General features: G+C 37.5%; 1 protein-coding gene across 5 annotated transcripts in view; it reads left to right on the top strand.

The window, feature by feature from the left end:
* Window positions 1–12,928, top strand: part of LOC120778030 (Down syndrome cell adhesion molecule-like protein Dscam2) — a 158,879-nt gene that overhangs the window by 54,147 nt on the left and 91,804 nt on the right. For all 5 annotated transcript variants that reach the window (XM_040109713.1, XM_040109706.1, XM_040109720.1 and 2 more), the window contains exon 5: window positions 7,039–7,200. In XM_040109713.1, the coding sequence (XP_039965647.1) occupies window positions 7,039–7,200 (162 nt within the window). The remainder of the gene's footprint in view (window positions 1–7,038; window positions 7,201–12,928) is intronic.

Raw genomic sequence — 12,928 nt, 5'->3', positions numbered from 1 at the left:
CGACAAATGTGAAAAAAATTTTATCTTGTCCGCATTTATTTCTACCGAAGCACAGCGCCACCTTTTCTTGTTTTGTCGGTATTGTGTCGGTGTTTTGAGCTTCGGTATTTTAAATGTATCCCTATAAACCCTATTAGTTATACAGGGCTTCCATTTGGGCACAAAGATATACTGTTATGAATAAAATACGCTCTCTTATTTTCATTGGGATAACTCACATATTGGCCGACATATGCGGTACAAAGTCACTCCGAACTTCGAAAATTTCTATATTAGGTATAACAAGGGAAGTATTGGTCCGATGCCCAGTTTTGACGATATACAGACAAACCATTATAAGAGAAGGAGTATCTCTTAATTTCAGTTATATATTGACCGATATTTTCGATCAAAAGTCAACTATAGGTACCAGGTGGGTCCCTCTAGGCTTGAACAGTTTATATTGCATTTCAACAATTTTTGGTCACAAGATGGCACACGCTAAACACATTATTCGTGCAAAGCTTTATCCCGTCATCCAGCTTCACACTGTCATTAGAAGTTCTTGAAAGATTTGTACTCAGCAAATTTTGTTTTTGTAGATTAAACGGTTTACGAGATATGTACATTAAACTGGTTAGAGGGCGGAGCCTCTCCCACTTTTTCAAAAAAATTTGACCACAGATGTTCCTTACTACTGCGATCCTCTGTTTTAAATTATAGTTTTATATCTTTATTTAGTGCTTAGTTATGGTAATTTATATGTTTCCGGTTAATTGCGATTTGTGGGCGTGGCAGTGGTCCGATTACGCCCATCTACGAATTCGAACTTTTTTTTCCATGGAACCCACATACCAAGTTTCATTAAGATATATGTATCAATTTTTACTCAAGTTACAGCTTGCACGGACGGACGGACAGATAGACAGTCACCCGGATTTCAACTTTTCTTGTCAGCCTGGTAATTTATATGTATAACCGTGTATCTATCTCGATTAGTTTTAGGTGATACGTCCAATTGTGAGGTGAACAATACCATAATACTCTGTAGCAACTGGTTGAAAGAGTATAAAAGTATACTTTCATGTTCGAATTTCTTACATTTTACTCATTTTTAATGACCCCTTGCAAAAACGAGAGAGAATGTGTGGGAGAATGTGCACAAAATTGTAACTTTTGAAATGATTGTTGAATACCCGAGCGAAGCCGAGAAGGGCGTATACCTCATGCACTGAGCAATATGTTTGACATAAGAAAATTTATTAAGTTTCCCAAGGTCTCAATAAGGTACCCCTCATACCAATGATATGGATTGAAGTCACCCGGAACCTTTATACTAGGGCTAAGATTTATTGATCCGATTCAACCCGTTTTTGATATACAGACATACCGTTGCCGGGAAACGATTATCCCTGGATTTCAATTATGTATGTCACACTTTAACCGATTTTTGTGGCAACTGTGGGTATGGGGATACAAATATTAGGCACCTACGGGATTAAACAGTTTTGGTTGGATTTGGACAGTTTTTGGTTATAGGGTGGCATACTTTAAATCCATGACCAGGTTGTTCAATAAGTTTTGTCGTTCGATAGGAGAGGGCGTTGATACCAGCCAATTTTTTTTTGCTTTGCTGGTACACCCTTCATATGAACATATGTATGTGAAGTTTCATTTCAATCCGTCAGTTCATTCTTTGTTTACAAGCCACTTAGTGTCGCTGTTTAACAGTATTTCCTTACAATGGAAAAATTAGAATTTCGTGCAGTGATAAAATTCTTATTTTTGAAAGGTTTAGCACCAAAAGAAATTCACGAACGAATGTTAAAAGTTTATAATGATTGTTCACCAACAATTTGAACAGTAGAAAGATGGGTTGCTGAATTTAAACGTGGTCGTACAAGGCTTGAAAACGATTCACGTGAAGGACGTCCAAAAAGCGCATCAACACCAGAAATCATAGTTAAAATACAGGATATGGTTTTGTAAAATCGACAAGTTACTAAGAGAGATTTAGTAGAGGCTCCACACGTCTCATTAGGCAGTGCAAGAGGAATTTCGTTTGCGGATTACTTGCAAAGTGGTAAAACAATTAATTCTAAATATTATTGCAACCTTTTGGAACAGTTGAAGGAAAAAATTCGTCAAAAAAGACCCGGTTTGCAGAAGAAACAATCCTTTTTCATCAGGACAATGCACCGTGTCATAAGTGCATTTCGACAATGGCTAAAATCCATGAATTAAAGGTCGAATTGTTCAAGCATCCACCGTATTCACTAGATTTGGCCCTCAGCGACTTCCATTTGCTTCCAAAACTCAAAAAATGTATGCTTGGCAAGCGTTTTTCATCAAATGAAGAGGTCATATAATAGCTGTTGAAGCATATTTCGAATCGATCGAATTTGGTTATTGTAGCTTAAGTGGATTAGGACATATGTACATCAAACCAATAAGAGGCCTCGCCAATTTATTAATCCAAAGATCCGCTTTGGTTAAATTTTAATAAACATGCAGCACATGAAGTAAAATGTAGTAAAACACGAAATGAGTCTAAGTATGACCTATAATATAACTTATTGTCATTGTAATAAGCTACATTTATTACAACTAAATAAATTTATAACGTTATTGTCGGTGAACTCGCGTCTGCATAAATAGTAATAATGCTTAGAACACATATCTTAATGAAAATCAAACGACACCAACTTACTTGCTTACATATGGTATGAGTGCTTCTTTCTTTCGGATAAATTGTTGTCCTTCTCTAACAAGTCTTGCCCTTCTCAATTGGTGTGAGGTAAAGATTAGAGGATGAAGTTCATATGTACGTTAGGGTGTTCGTTATTTGATAATACAAGTGACTTCTACTTTTTGTGTTGTGTATTGACACGGTACTGTAAGAATGTTGAATATATTTGATGCAAAACTTTAATTGCGCACACATTTTTATATTCATGCAACCGGTTGCTACAACTAAAACTAAGCGAGATAGATTTAGGGTTATATATATACATATATATGTATAAATGATCAGGATGACGAGACGAAAATCGACACCGTTCACTCCTCATACAACGGTCCTGTTAAAAATTACTAAAAGCGCGATAAATCAAGAACTAAATATGTCATATAGTATGTAGATATAAAATTTTACACACCGTAGTAAAAATTTGACGATGGGCGTGGCCCCGTCCAAAGCACATATCTCGATACCCGACCGATTTCGATTAAATACGAATGCTTCTACATTGTTATGTCACAGTGCTAAAATGAGCGAAATCGAACTACAACCACGCCTACTTCTCATAAAGAACGATGAAGAAGCAAATGATATGTATAACGAGACAAAGCTTTGCACTAATAATTTTACTTTAATGCATGCTAACTTATGACCAAAAATTGTTCAACTCCAATCAAAACTGTTCAAGCCCCCCAAATACCGGAAATGTGGACTGTGGACAGACATATGTGGCCTGTATCTATAATTGACTTTTGACCAAAAATATCGATGGGATATACAACAAAAATTCAGAGAAAGTCCTCTCCGGTATAGTACCTATGTGTATGAATAATCGGCTGAAACGGGGCAATACTTCCCTGAGCCCTATATATCAGCTAATATGTGAGTTATCTTAATGAAAATAAGAAATCGTGGTTTACACATAAAATTGTATTTGTGGCTGAAACAAATAACATTGAGCGATAATTTGATCTAGCCTCTATGCAACTAATATCAAAATTTTCGAACATCTGGCTGACTTTACTTCAAGTACCTTAAAGAAACCTAGAGAACATTGTTTAGCATGCACGTTAATACATATTATGTGTTACTGGCAAGAATGGATTAAATTTGGTAAATATTTTCCGGAAGGAATTTCTTGGACTTTCAATTTCCAAAAGTAAAAAATGTTCGGTTCACCCGAACTTAGCCCTTTTTTACTTGTTTTAATTATGGGTTTATGAAAATATGAGAAAAGTAAAATGAATTCGGTGCGGTTTAAATTGAAATTAAGAAGATTACTTTCGATTGATCCTTTTTAACAAAAACTTAAGCTTCAGCGGGTGTTGAAAAAAAAAATCAACTTAGACTTAACGTACACCCTAATGCATATGCTTGTGCTTCGTGATTGATTTTCGTATTTATCCAAACGTTAGCGTGTTTCCCGTGATATTGTTTGGTGGTTGCTTGGTTGCTTGGCTGCTAAGTCCGCTTTTGTAGTCAACATTTTCCGCTCACTCGTAGTTAGCAAACAAGTTGACATCAAAGCAGCGTGCAAAGTAATCATTTCACCACAGCATACCTGTAGGCGAAATTAATCAAGATTTTCTCGCGCAACACAGCAGCTGCTGATAAGAATGAGGTTACTTTGCCAGTGTTGACACTATTATCACGAAAAGGCGTTGAGCTCAAATTACAAATACATAATGCTCGATACAAATATGTCAGAAATGACTGTACACATATACACACCTACGCCAACAAGTTGATTGCACTTGCATAGCCATTCGCGTTCATTTGTCATGCACTTTATGTGCCACATCAATGCGTGAAAAAATGAAATAGCAACAGTTAAGAGCGATAAAATATTTCCAGTGTGACAGTCAGTTTTTCATCTATTTTTGGATTTCTCGTAAATATTCGTAAATGCCGTGATACTCTGCCGATAAGCCCGTATATGCACAAATTTGTTTTTATTTACCTCAGCACTTTTTTGCTTTTGCGTTTTTCCTACGTCAATTTTAATTTACTGCCGAAAAATCTGCTGATACTTTATTTGTTTGACTTCCACTGGTCGCGAAAGCAAAAAGTAGACTTGGTAAGGCATGAAATGAAAAAGTGTAAAGCAAAGAATTCGGGAGTAAAAATAATACTGTTTACGTATTTAAAACATTGCGAGCAGCCATTTGTTTGCTGATGAGCGAGGGTTAGCAGCAGCTGCAAAGGGGCAGCGTGCCAACCGATCCTATATTATTCCCTTAAAAGCTCATTCAATATTTATACTTGGGGTTTCATAGTCTGACTCCTACCGTCACGTTTATATATGCAACCGGCCTCGAACATTACAACGCTCAGGCGGTCGAACATTTGTGTTATTTGCTATTTGGAAAAGTTGTTAACCTACACTGGAAAAATTGGTTTCGGTGCTCAGTTTGAATTAGAACCAAGAACCAACAGAAATTGTTACTCCTACCAGATTTTTCTTGGCCATAAGATAAAATGTTTTGACATTTGCATTCAACTTCACTATATAAAACCCCTTACATATTATCGATTTCGCAGATTTTTAATATAAGGTGGGTTCCAAAGTAAACAGAACTATTTGAATCTAGCGCCAGCTCATGGCGCCATCTATATGTCGACTGATGCGTTAGAATTTGCTATTTTTATCGATTGTCCAGTGAGAATTTCATGACATTTCATCAATTGGAAGTGAAGTTATTGCGTTTTAAGTGTCAGTATGTTTGTGTTATCGGTGCGAAAATGAGCTTCAAACAAAGAGCCAACATTAAATTTTGTTCTAAAATTGGTAAAACTTTTACCGAAACGTTTCAATTGATGAAACAAGTTTATGGCGATGATTGCCAATCCCGTAGCAGAGTGCACGAGTGGTTTCAACGTTTTCAAAGTGGTCGTGAGGACATAAATGGCGATCAACATGTGGGCTAATCAAAATCCGTGATCACCGGAAATTCCATTGAAACTGTGCGTGAATTCATCAAAAATCAGCCGAAATCATCATTGAAATTAATGTAAATGGAATTGAACATCATCGGAGGATGGAGTCATGTGTAGAAGTTCACGCAAGTGAGGAAAGTTTACTGATCGCCATTCACTCGGGAGTGGCCAGAAACGATTCTTTTACATATGATTCAAGCAGCTCACAACTTCCGGTCTTTGACCAAGTATCCTCTGGGTAGCCTAAGAACATCCGTTTGAAGGCGAGCTAAAGTGAGAAGGCGAAACATTCCCTACGTAGGGTTGTGCGCTGGGTTTGGGACCCGCCACGTAAAAAGCCCCCCCAATGAAAGATTACGAACTGCCTCGGAAGAGAGACCCGCCTTTTGATGACGACCATGGCAAACGAAAAAAGGTCTACGATATAAGGGCATGCACCTGGAATGTCCGGTAAAGGCTGACATCACCGCCGTCCAAGAAATGCGATGGACGGGTCAAGGACAGAGACGAGTAGGTTTTTGTGGAATTTACTATAGTAAATTATATAGGGATTCGTGGTGGGAGAACATGCCATACACGATAAACCGCAAGCGCACACATACCGATCGAACGCATTTGTGTGCTCGAGTATGGGCACTTTCACCCACGAAAAGTATGCATCGTTTTGGTTAGAGAGTACTGCAAATATACAAAGTTCATATTAGTTAGGTATATGATCCAATAAGCTAAATGATGGCTTGGTACAGGGCCTTATACGTAGGCTGTATTTAATATTTTATCTTAAGGTTTGACATTTTTGATGTTATATACATATACTCAGAACGTTTTGACAAAGGAACGGTATTCGTGTTGCCTACAGGAGCTTAAAATATTCATCTCGGCCAATCGCGAACATACTTGTATAATTATTTTTGACAATTTTCGAAGTGGATTAACTCAACACGCAATCTAGCTGCAGATAATTGTGCAGATCTGCTTGCCGAATATCTGAACATGTATGTATTTCAAGCGTTATGCTCGCGTTCTATGTTGCCAGTTGAACAAAGCATTTATACTGTACCCAAGGTGATGTGAGTGTAAAACCTAAAAACAAGCTTACAGTTATCTATGCAAATATTGTACAACTGTCACATTTTGTATTTTATGTTGAACTTTTTTCAACCGTGTGAATTTATATTCGCTCATTCACAACAGAGACCAGACTCGCAACCACACTTGGGTGCCTACTAAACGCACACATACATATGTATGTATTTACTTCCATGAGCAAATACACATATGTATGTACATGTAGAGGAGCAATTATATAGCCATTCACAATTCCAATAGTAGTTTTTTACATTCTTTCGGTTGTTGTTGAATTTTCATTTTCTTTTTTGCAGTTGTTCGCCGCCAGTTTCATGTGCACGTGGAAAATACCGAAGTCTATTTGGGAAATTCAGCGTTGATCAAGTGCGCTATTCCGGACTATGTGCGGCCGTATGTCAAGGTGTCCAGCTGGCATCGCGGCGAGGAGATACTACTGCCCGATCTATCAGATGTTGGTGAGTACTACATCGGGTACAATCCTGAATACACACTGGCGTTTTTATGTACATATGGTTTGTTTATGAACATATGTACTATGTATATGTAAAGATTTTCCTTGGTATCAGTTTTTCTTTTGCATTTTTGGTGTTGACATTTTTTTGTACAGTTTACCCTTAATGTATTCGTCACAGTTGGCACAGTTACGTTTTTACCTACATACAGCTGTTGACAGCTAACTAGAAACGCTCCCTTTTTGTAAGGTGCCGATGAGTATAATGATTAAATGTTTTGGTATACCGTTATTTATATTCCTAAAAACCTTACATTGTTTGTGTTACTCTATGTACTACTAAATTCGCTCAATTGAAGTTCTGTTAATTTTTACCCAAATGGTAAATGCGTTACGATATAGAAGGCGAATTAAGTGCGACACCTAATTAGAAACAGTTCTTTAAAGAATTAGAATTCCACAAGGTATTAATTTTTATTAATAATGTTATTGATTTCTGGTAAGGATGTGTTTCAAAGATGTGGTTTAAAATACATTGAAATGTTTTATTCAAGTTTTTTTAATGAGAAAAGGCTGCAGCGGTACACCTGCCCTACTGGTTACATTTTTAACCTTCGTCAGTCTGGAAAGAAGCACAAAGAAATTTTTAATCAGATCAAAAAATTTATTTTCAATGTCCTTAAGCATATACAGAATTTTAAAACCATTTCCAATGTTACACGCAAAGAAAAAACCCAAAAAACTTCAACAGAAATAGACCGCTGAATTACTACCATCGCCGAAGAGACCCAAAAATGAGTTCCACTGACATTCTACGTAAAACTGAAGACGAATATAATGTCCAAATATCCAAGAAAACAGTTTCACGGCGTTTGGTCGCATCTATCAAGAATTTTATCCTCGCTATGTTTCACGCGTAGTGAAGCATGGTGGAGGATCAATCATGACGTGGGAATTTTTATCCTGAAAAGGTATAGGTCCGCTCCATACGATTGATGTAATTTACAAAAAGGAGAAATACGTCGACATCCTAAAAAATGTCATTCTGTCATGGACTAAGAAAGAATTTGACTGGTATAAGAAAATTCCAACAAAATAACAATCCAAAGCATACGGAAAAATTAACACAAACGTTTTTTGTCGAAAATTCCATGAATGTTTTGAGGTCCTGAAGAGAACACATCTGGGTTGATGTCAAAAAAGCTGTAGGTTTCAAAAATATCACAAATATGGATGTCCTTTTTGATGAAATTAAGACGGCATGGCAAGCAACACTAGTGGTGCGCTGTCAGAGTCTTATAACGTCCATTCGCAATCGATGTGAAGCCGTATTAAAGTAAAAGGGTTAAGTAACAACATACCACCTGAAAATAAACAATTTTTTAATAGTAGTATCTTTTTGCATATAAAACATTTTCGTTTCTAATTAGCTGTCGTACTCAAATCGTTTGTTCTACACGTTTTTGTTAAAATCTTAAAAAAAGGTTTTTAATTAAATTAAATGATGGAACAAAGGACTATGGAAGTCAAATGTAGAGCACTTACATGTACTTATAAACAAATTATAGAATAAATTTTTTGTTTGCTATAATTTTATTTTAGTTAAATCTACATCAACTCTTCTTCTTCTTCTTTACTGGCGTAGACATCGCTTATGCGATTATAGCCGATTTAACAACAGCGCGCCAGTCGTTACTTCTTTTCTCAACGTGGCGCCAATTGGATTATCCAAGCGAAGCCAGATCCTTCTCCACCTGGTCCTTCCAAGGGTGTGGAGGTCTTCCTCTTTCTATGCTTCCCCAGGCGGGTACTGCGTCGAATACTTTCAGAGCTGGAGTGTTTTCGTCCATTCGAACAACATGACCTAGCCAGCGTAGCCGCTATCTCTTAATTTGCTCAACTATGTCTATGTTAATGTCATCATTCCATCGAATACGATATTCGCCGTGGTTAATGCGCAAAGGACCATAAATCTTTCGTAGAACTTTTCTCTCGAAAATTCGCAACGTCGACCCATCAGTTGTTGTCATCGTCCAAGCCTCTGCTTTTGTTCGTCGAGAGAGAACTTCTCAATTGCCTACTCAGTAATTTGTTGGTGGTGTTTATACTGGTTCCAAGATAGATGAAATTATCTACGACTTCAAAATTATGACTGTCAACAGTGACGTGAGAGCCAAGTCGCGAGTGCGACGACTGGAGATATTTCGTCTTGTCCAGTCTGGAGAAAGCAGAACTAACGGCGCGGGTGTTGAGGCCGCCAATATCATCGGCAATCGCCAGCAGCTGTACACTCTTACAAAAGATTGAACCTGCTCGATTAAGTTCTGCAGCTCGAATTATTTTCTTCAGCAGCAGATTAAAGAAGTCGCACGATAGGGAGTCGCCTGGTCTGAAACCTCGTTTGGTATCGAACGGCTCGGAGAGGTCCTTCCCGATCCTGATGGTGCTTTTGGTCTTGCTCAACGTCCGTTTACACAGCCGTATTAGTTTTGCGGTGATACCAAATTCAGACATCGCGGCATAAAGGCAGCTCCTTTTCGTGCTGTCGAAAGCATCTTTGAAATCGACGAAGAGATGGTGTGTGTCGATTCTCCTTTCACGGGTCTTTTCCAAGATTTGGCGCATGGTGAATATCTGGTCGAGCTGTTGATTTGCCAGGTCTAAGCCACACTGATAAGGTCAATCAGTTTGTTGACGGTGGCTTTAATCTTTCACACAATACGCTCGATAGAACCTTATATGCGGTGTTGAGGAGGCTAATCCCACGGTAGTTGGCGCAGATTGTGGGGTCTCCTTTTTTATGGATTGGGCATAGCACACTTAAATTCCAATCGTTGGGCATGCTTTCGTCCGACCATATGTTGCAAAGAAACTGATGCATGGTCCTTATCAATTCTTCGCCGCCGTGTTTGAATAGCTCGGTCGCCAATCCATTGGCCCCGCTGCTTTGTTGTTCTTCGACATCAATTAGCAAACTATAAAAATCGTAAGATGAGTGGATGTTGACACTGTAAAACGTAATACATTTTCATGAAATAATATAAATCGTTGATCATATGATCTGAAAAAGATAACAATGCGATCGCGGTGTGAACATGCGATTGCCATGAATAACTGTTTATGGGAATCGGAAAACTCGAAAAGAGAACAAACAAAAGATACACTCTAGAATCCGCGATGGTATAATGCTGTTAAAATACCTATTCAATTAGAATAGTTTGAAATAATTTTATATAAGGATAATTGTTTCGACTTCCCTTCTTGAGGCCTATTTCTGAGTAGTCAATTTCTCAATTGGAGAAAATCAGAGACATCTTTGATTTCAATACAAATTAATTTTTATACTCGTGCAACAAGTTGCTACATAGTTGTTGTTGTTGTTGCCGGGTTCACAACGCATGGCAGGAAATCCGGAATGGTAGACAAGTTGAAACTCGAGTGTCTGTATGTCTGTCTCTCCGTCCGTGCAAGCTGTTACTTCAGCAGAATGTAAGATATCTTGATTAAACTTTGTATACTTGTTCCTTGGCTACATGAGAAGTGCTGTATTGTAGATGGGCGGAATCTAAAAACTGCCACGACCACAAAACTCCATTTATCGAAAACCTATAAAAAGCCATAACTAAACCACAAATTTAGACACCAAAAATTGTATAAATTGGTACACCAAAACGTATTGGGTGAACGCATATGTATGTGCTTTGAGAACATGTAAAAAGTAATTTTCGCCCCGCCAATTAGTAGGTTTAACGTACAATATATTATATATCTCCAAAACAGCTGAAGCAATATCAAAGGAATTTTTTCGACACCTCCTACGACTTCGTGAAATCGCCGAAATCGCATGATAACCCCGCAACTTCTAACTTCAATAATTTGTAGTACATAAAACTAGTATACAATATATGTAATATATGTATGTAATATATTTAAATAATAAATTGCATGTTTACCTCATTCCGGTGTCAAACTTAAACGATGTACAGCGCTGTTCGCTTGTTTATCCGCTGTGCAAAATGTATGCTCGAAACCCTTCCGGATGAACTGCAACACACCCACACCTTTGGCTTTTCTGTTTGTTATATTTAGCGCTGCACTTTCGCATTGCACTGTGTCTCCTCGAATACTGCCATACTATTTTGCCTTTCTACTGTTGTTGTTAAGACTTGTCGATTCAGAGTTCTTACTGGTACGTCGAATTTATACGTAAGTATGTTGCAGTGATGACTCTTGGTGCCTATGGGATGGGCTGGTGATCAATACATTGTCCCTGTTTTTTGGTGTAGTGAGGCGGAAATGCATTGCAGTTGACATTTATTGGGAAATCTTTTTTCCATGTGAAAATGCGTAGTCGGCTACTCTTTAACATACTCACATATACTGTATATGCGTACTTCGACGCACAGTCCCCTGGCTTGATGTCTGGTCTGCATTTATTATTTTTTGCTGGTAATGTCCTGGTTTCACCTACCGATGCTGTTCTACGATATAAACGTGCATTCTTTGAAATGATTAAATAATGAAATTCATTGGAGCGGATTTTAGCTTAAACGATTTATCTTAAAACGCATATTCCATTGGGTAATCAATATTCATTTTCCCCAATTGAAGGTCAGTGTGAATGGCAACAGTTTAAATGTGAAAATCATTGCAGTAAGTAAATAGTAGGTGACAAAACCAATGTCATCAATAAAAAGTAGGTTAAAATGTTTATTACACAAATATTTCAACACTTTCCCGTCAAAAATGATTGCCATTCAAAAATGCCGTATTCTTCAAAAAACAAAAAATCTTCCGCAAAACCTTTTATCGAACGCTCCTAAGTCCGACTCATCAGATGATTTCATTATATGTGACCTGGTCTACGGAAAGGGGGCTTAGGTGTCAAAAAATCAATTTTCACTTTTTAGTTGATTCGGATGGAAGATGAGATGCTTTTTCACGTGATAGAATCCAAAAAGTCATAACTTGTTTGAAAGTTCCCTAAAAATGTAGAGAAAGAAGAGTAAAAATACGAAAAAATATAATTTTTTTGTAATGAACAAAATACATTGAATTATAAGCTATAAAGACATGATTATACACTAGAAAAACGTATTATGCGCCAAAAATAATAATGCTGAGTAGTTTATGTATTTTTCTTTGTTGTCGTTTTCCTTGAGATCTTTTTACGTGTTGATCCTGAGGAAGATGGACCTGGTTCCTCGTCTGGTTTGAGAACATCTTCACTAGTTTTTGCCTTCCGTTTCTTCGATGGCAAATCTTTCGGCAATGGAGCCACAATATCTACTTTAGATATATCCGAAACTACGCTGCGAAGATTGTGATAGATGTACAACTGACATCCGGAAAGAGAGACGAATGAACACAAGACAACAGCAGCTGCGCGGTATTAGAGTAAACGTCACTTCTTCAGTGTTACTTTTTTAAATGTTCCACTCTAGCAACTTACACGATGAACTATAATAATATTCCGACCAAAAACGACACTTACTGGACGTCCTTGAAGCCTTAACGAGAAACTGACGAAACGAGTTGTTTATTTTTAACAGCTGTTTCCCAGAAAACTAGTTTTCGCACGTTAGCTCCCTTTTCGTAGACCAGATCACATATGTACAAATTAATAACTGGGTTAAGTTTTCGTGGGCAATTTTTCTTTTCTTTTCTTTATTTCGTTTTCTTAAATACAATATTTTGCTTAAGTCTAGATACGGTTATTAATCTTACATTCT

The sequence above is a fragment of the Bactrocera tryoni genome, chromosome 1, assembly GCF_016617805.1.
Source record: "Bactrocera tryoni isolate S06 chromosome 1, CSIRO_BtryS06_freeze2, whole genome shotgun sequence".
NCBI lineage: Eukaryota > Metazoa > Arthropoda > Insecta > Diptera > Tephritidae > Bactrocera > Bactrocera tryoni.
The sequence above is the reverse complement of the archived record's forward strand: the minus strand, read 5'-3'. Positions and strand labels throughout refer to the sequence as shown.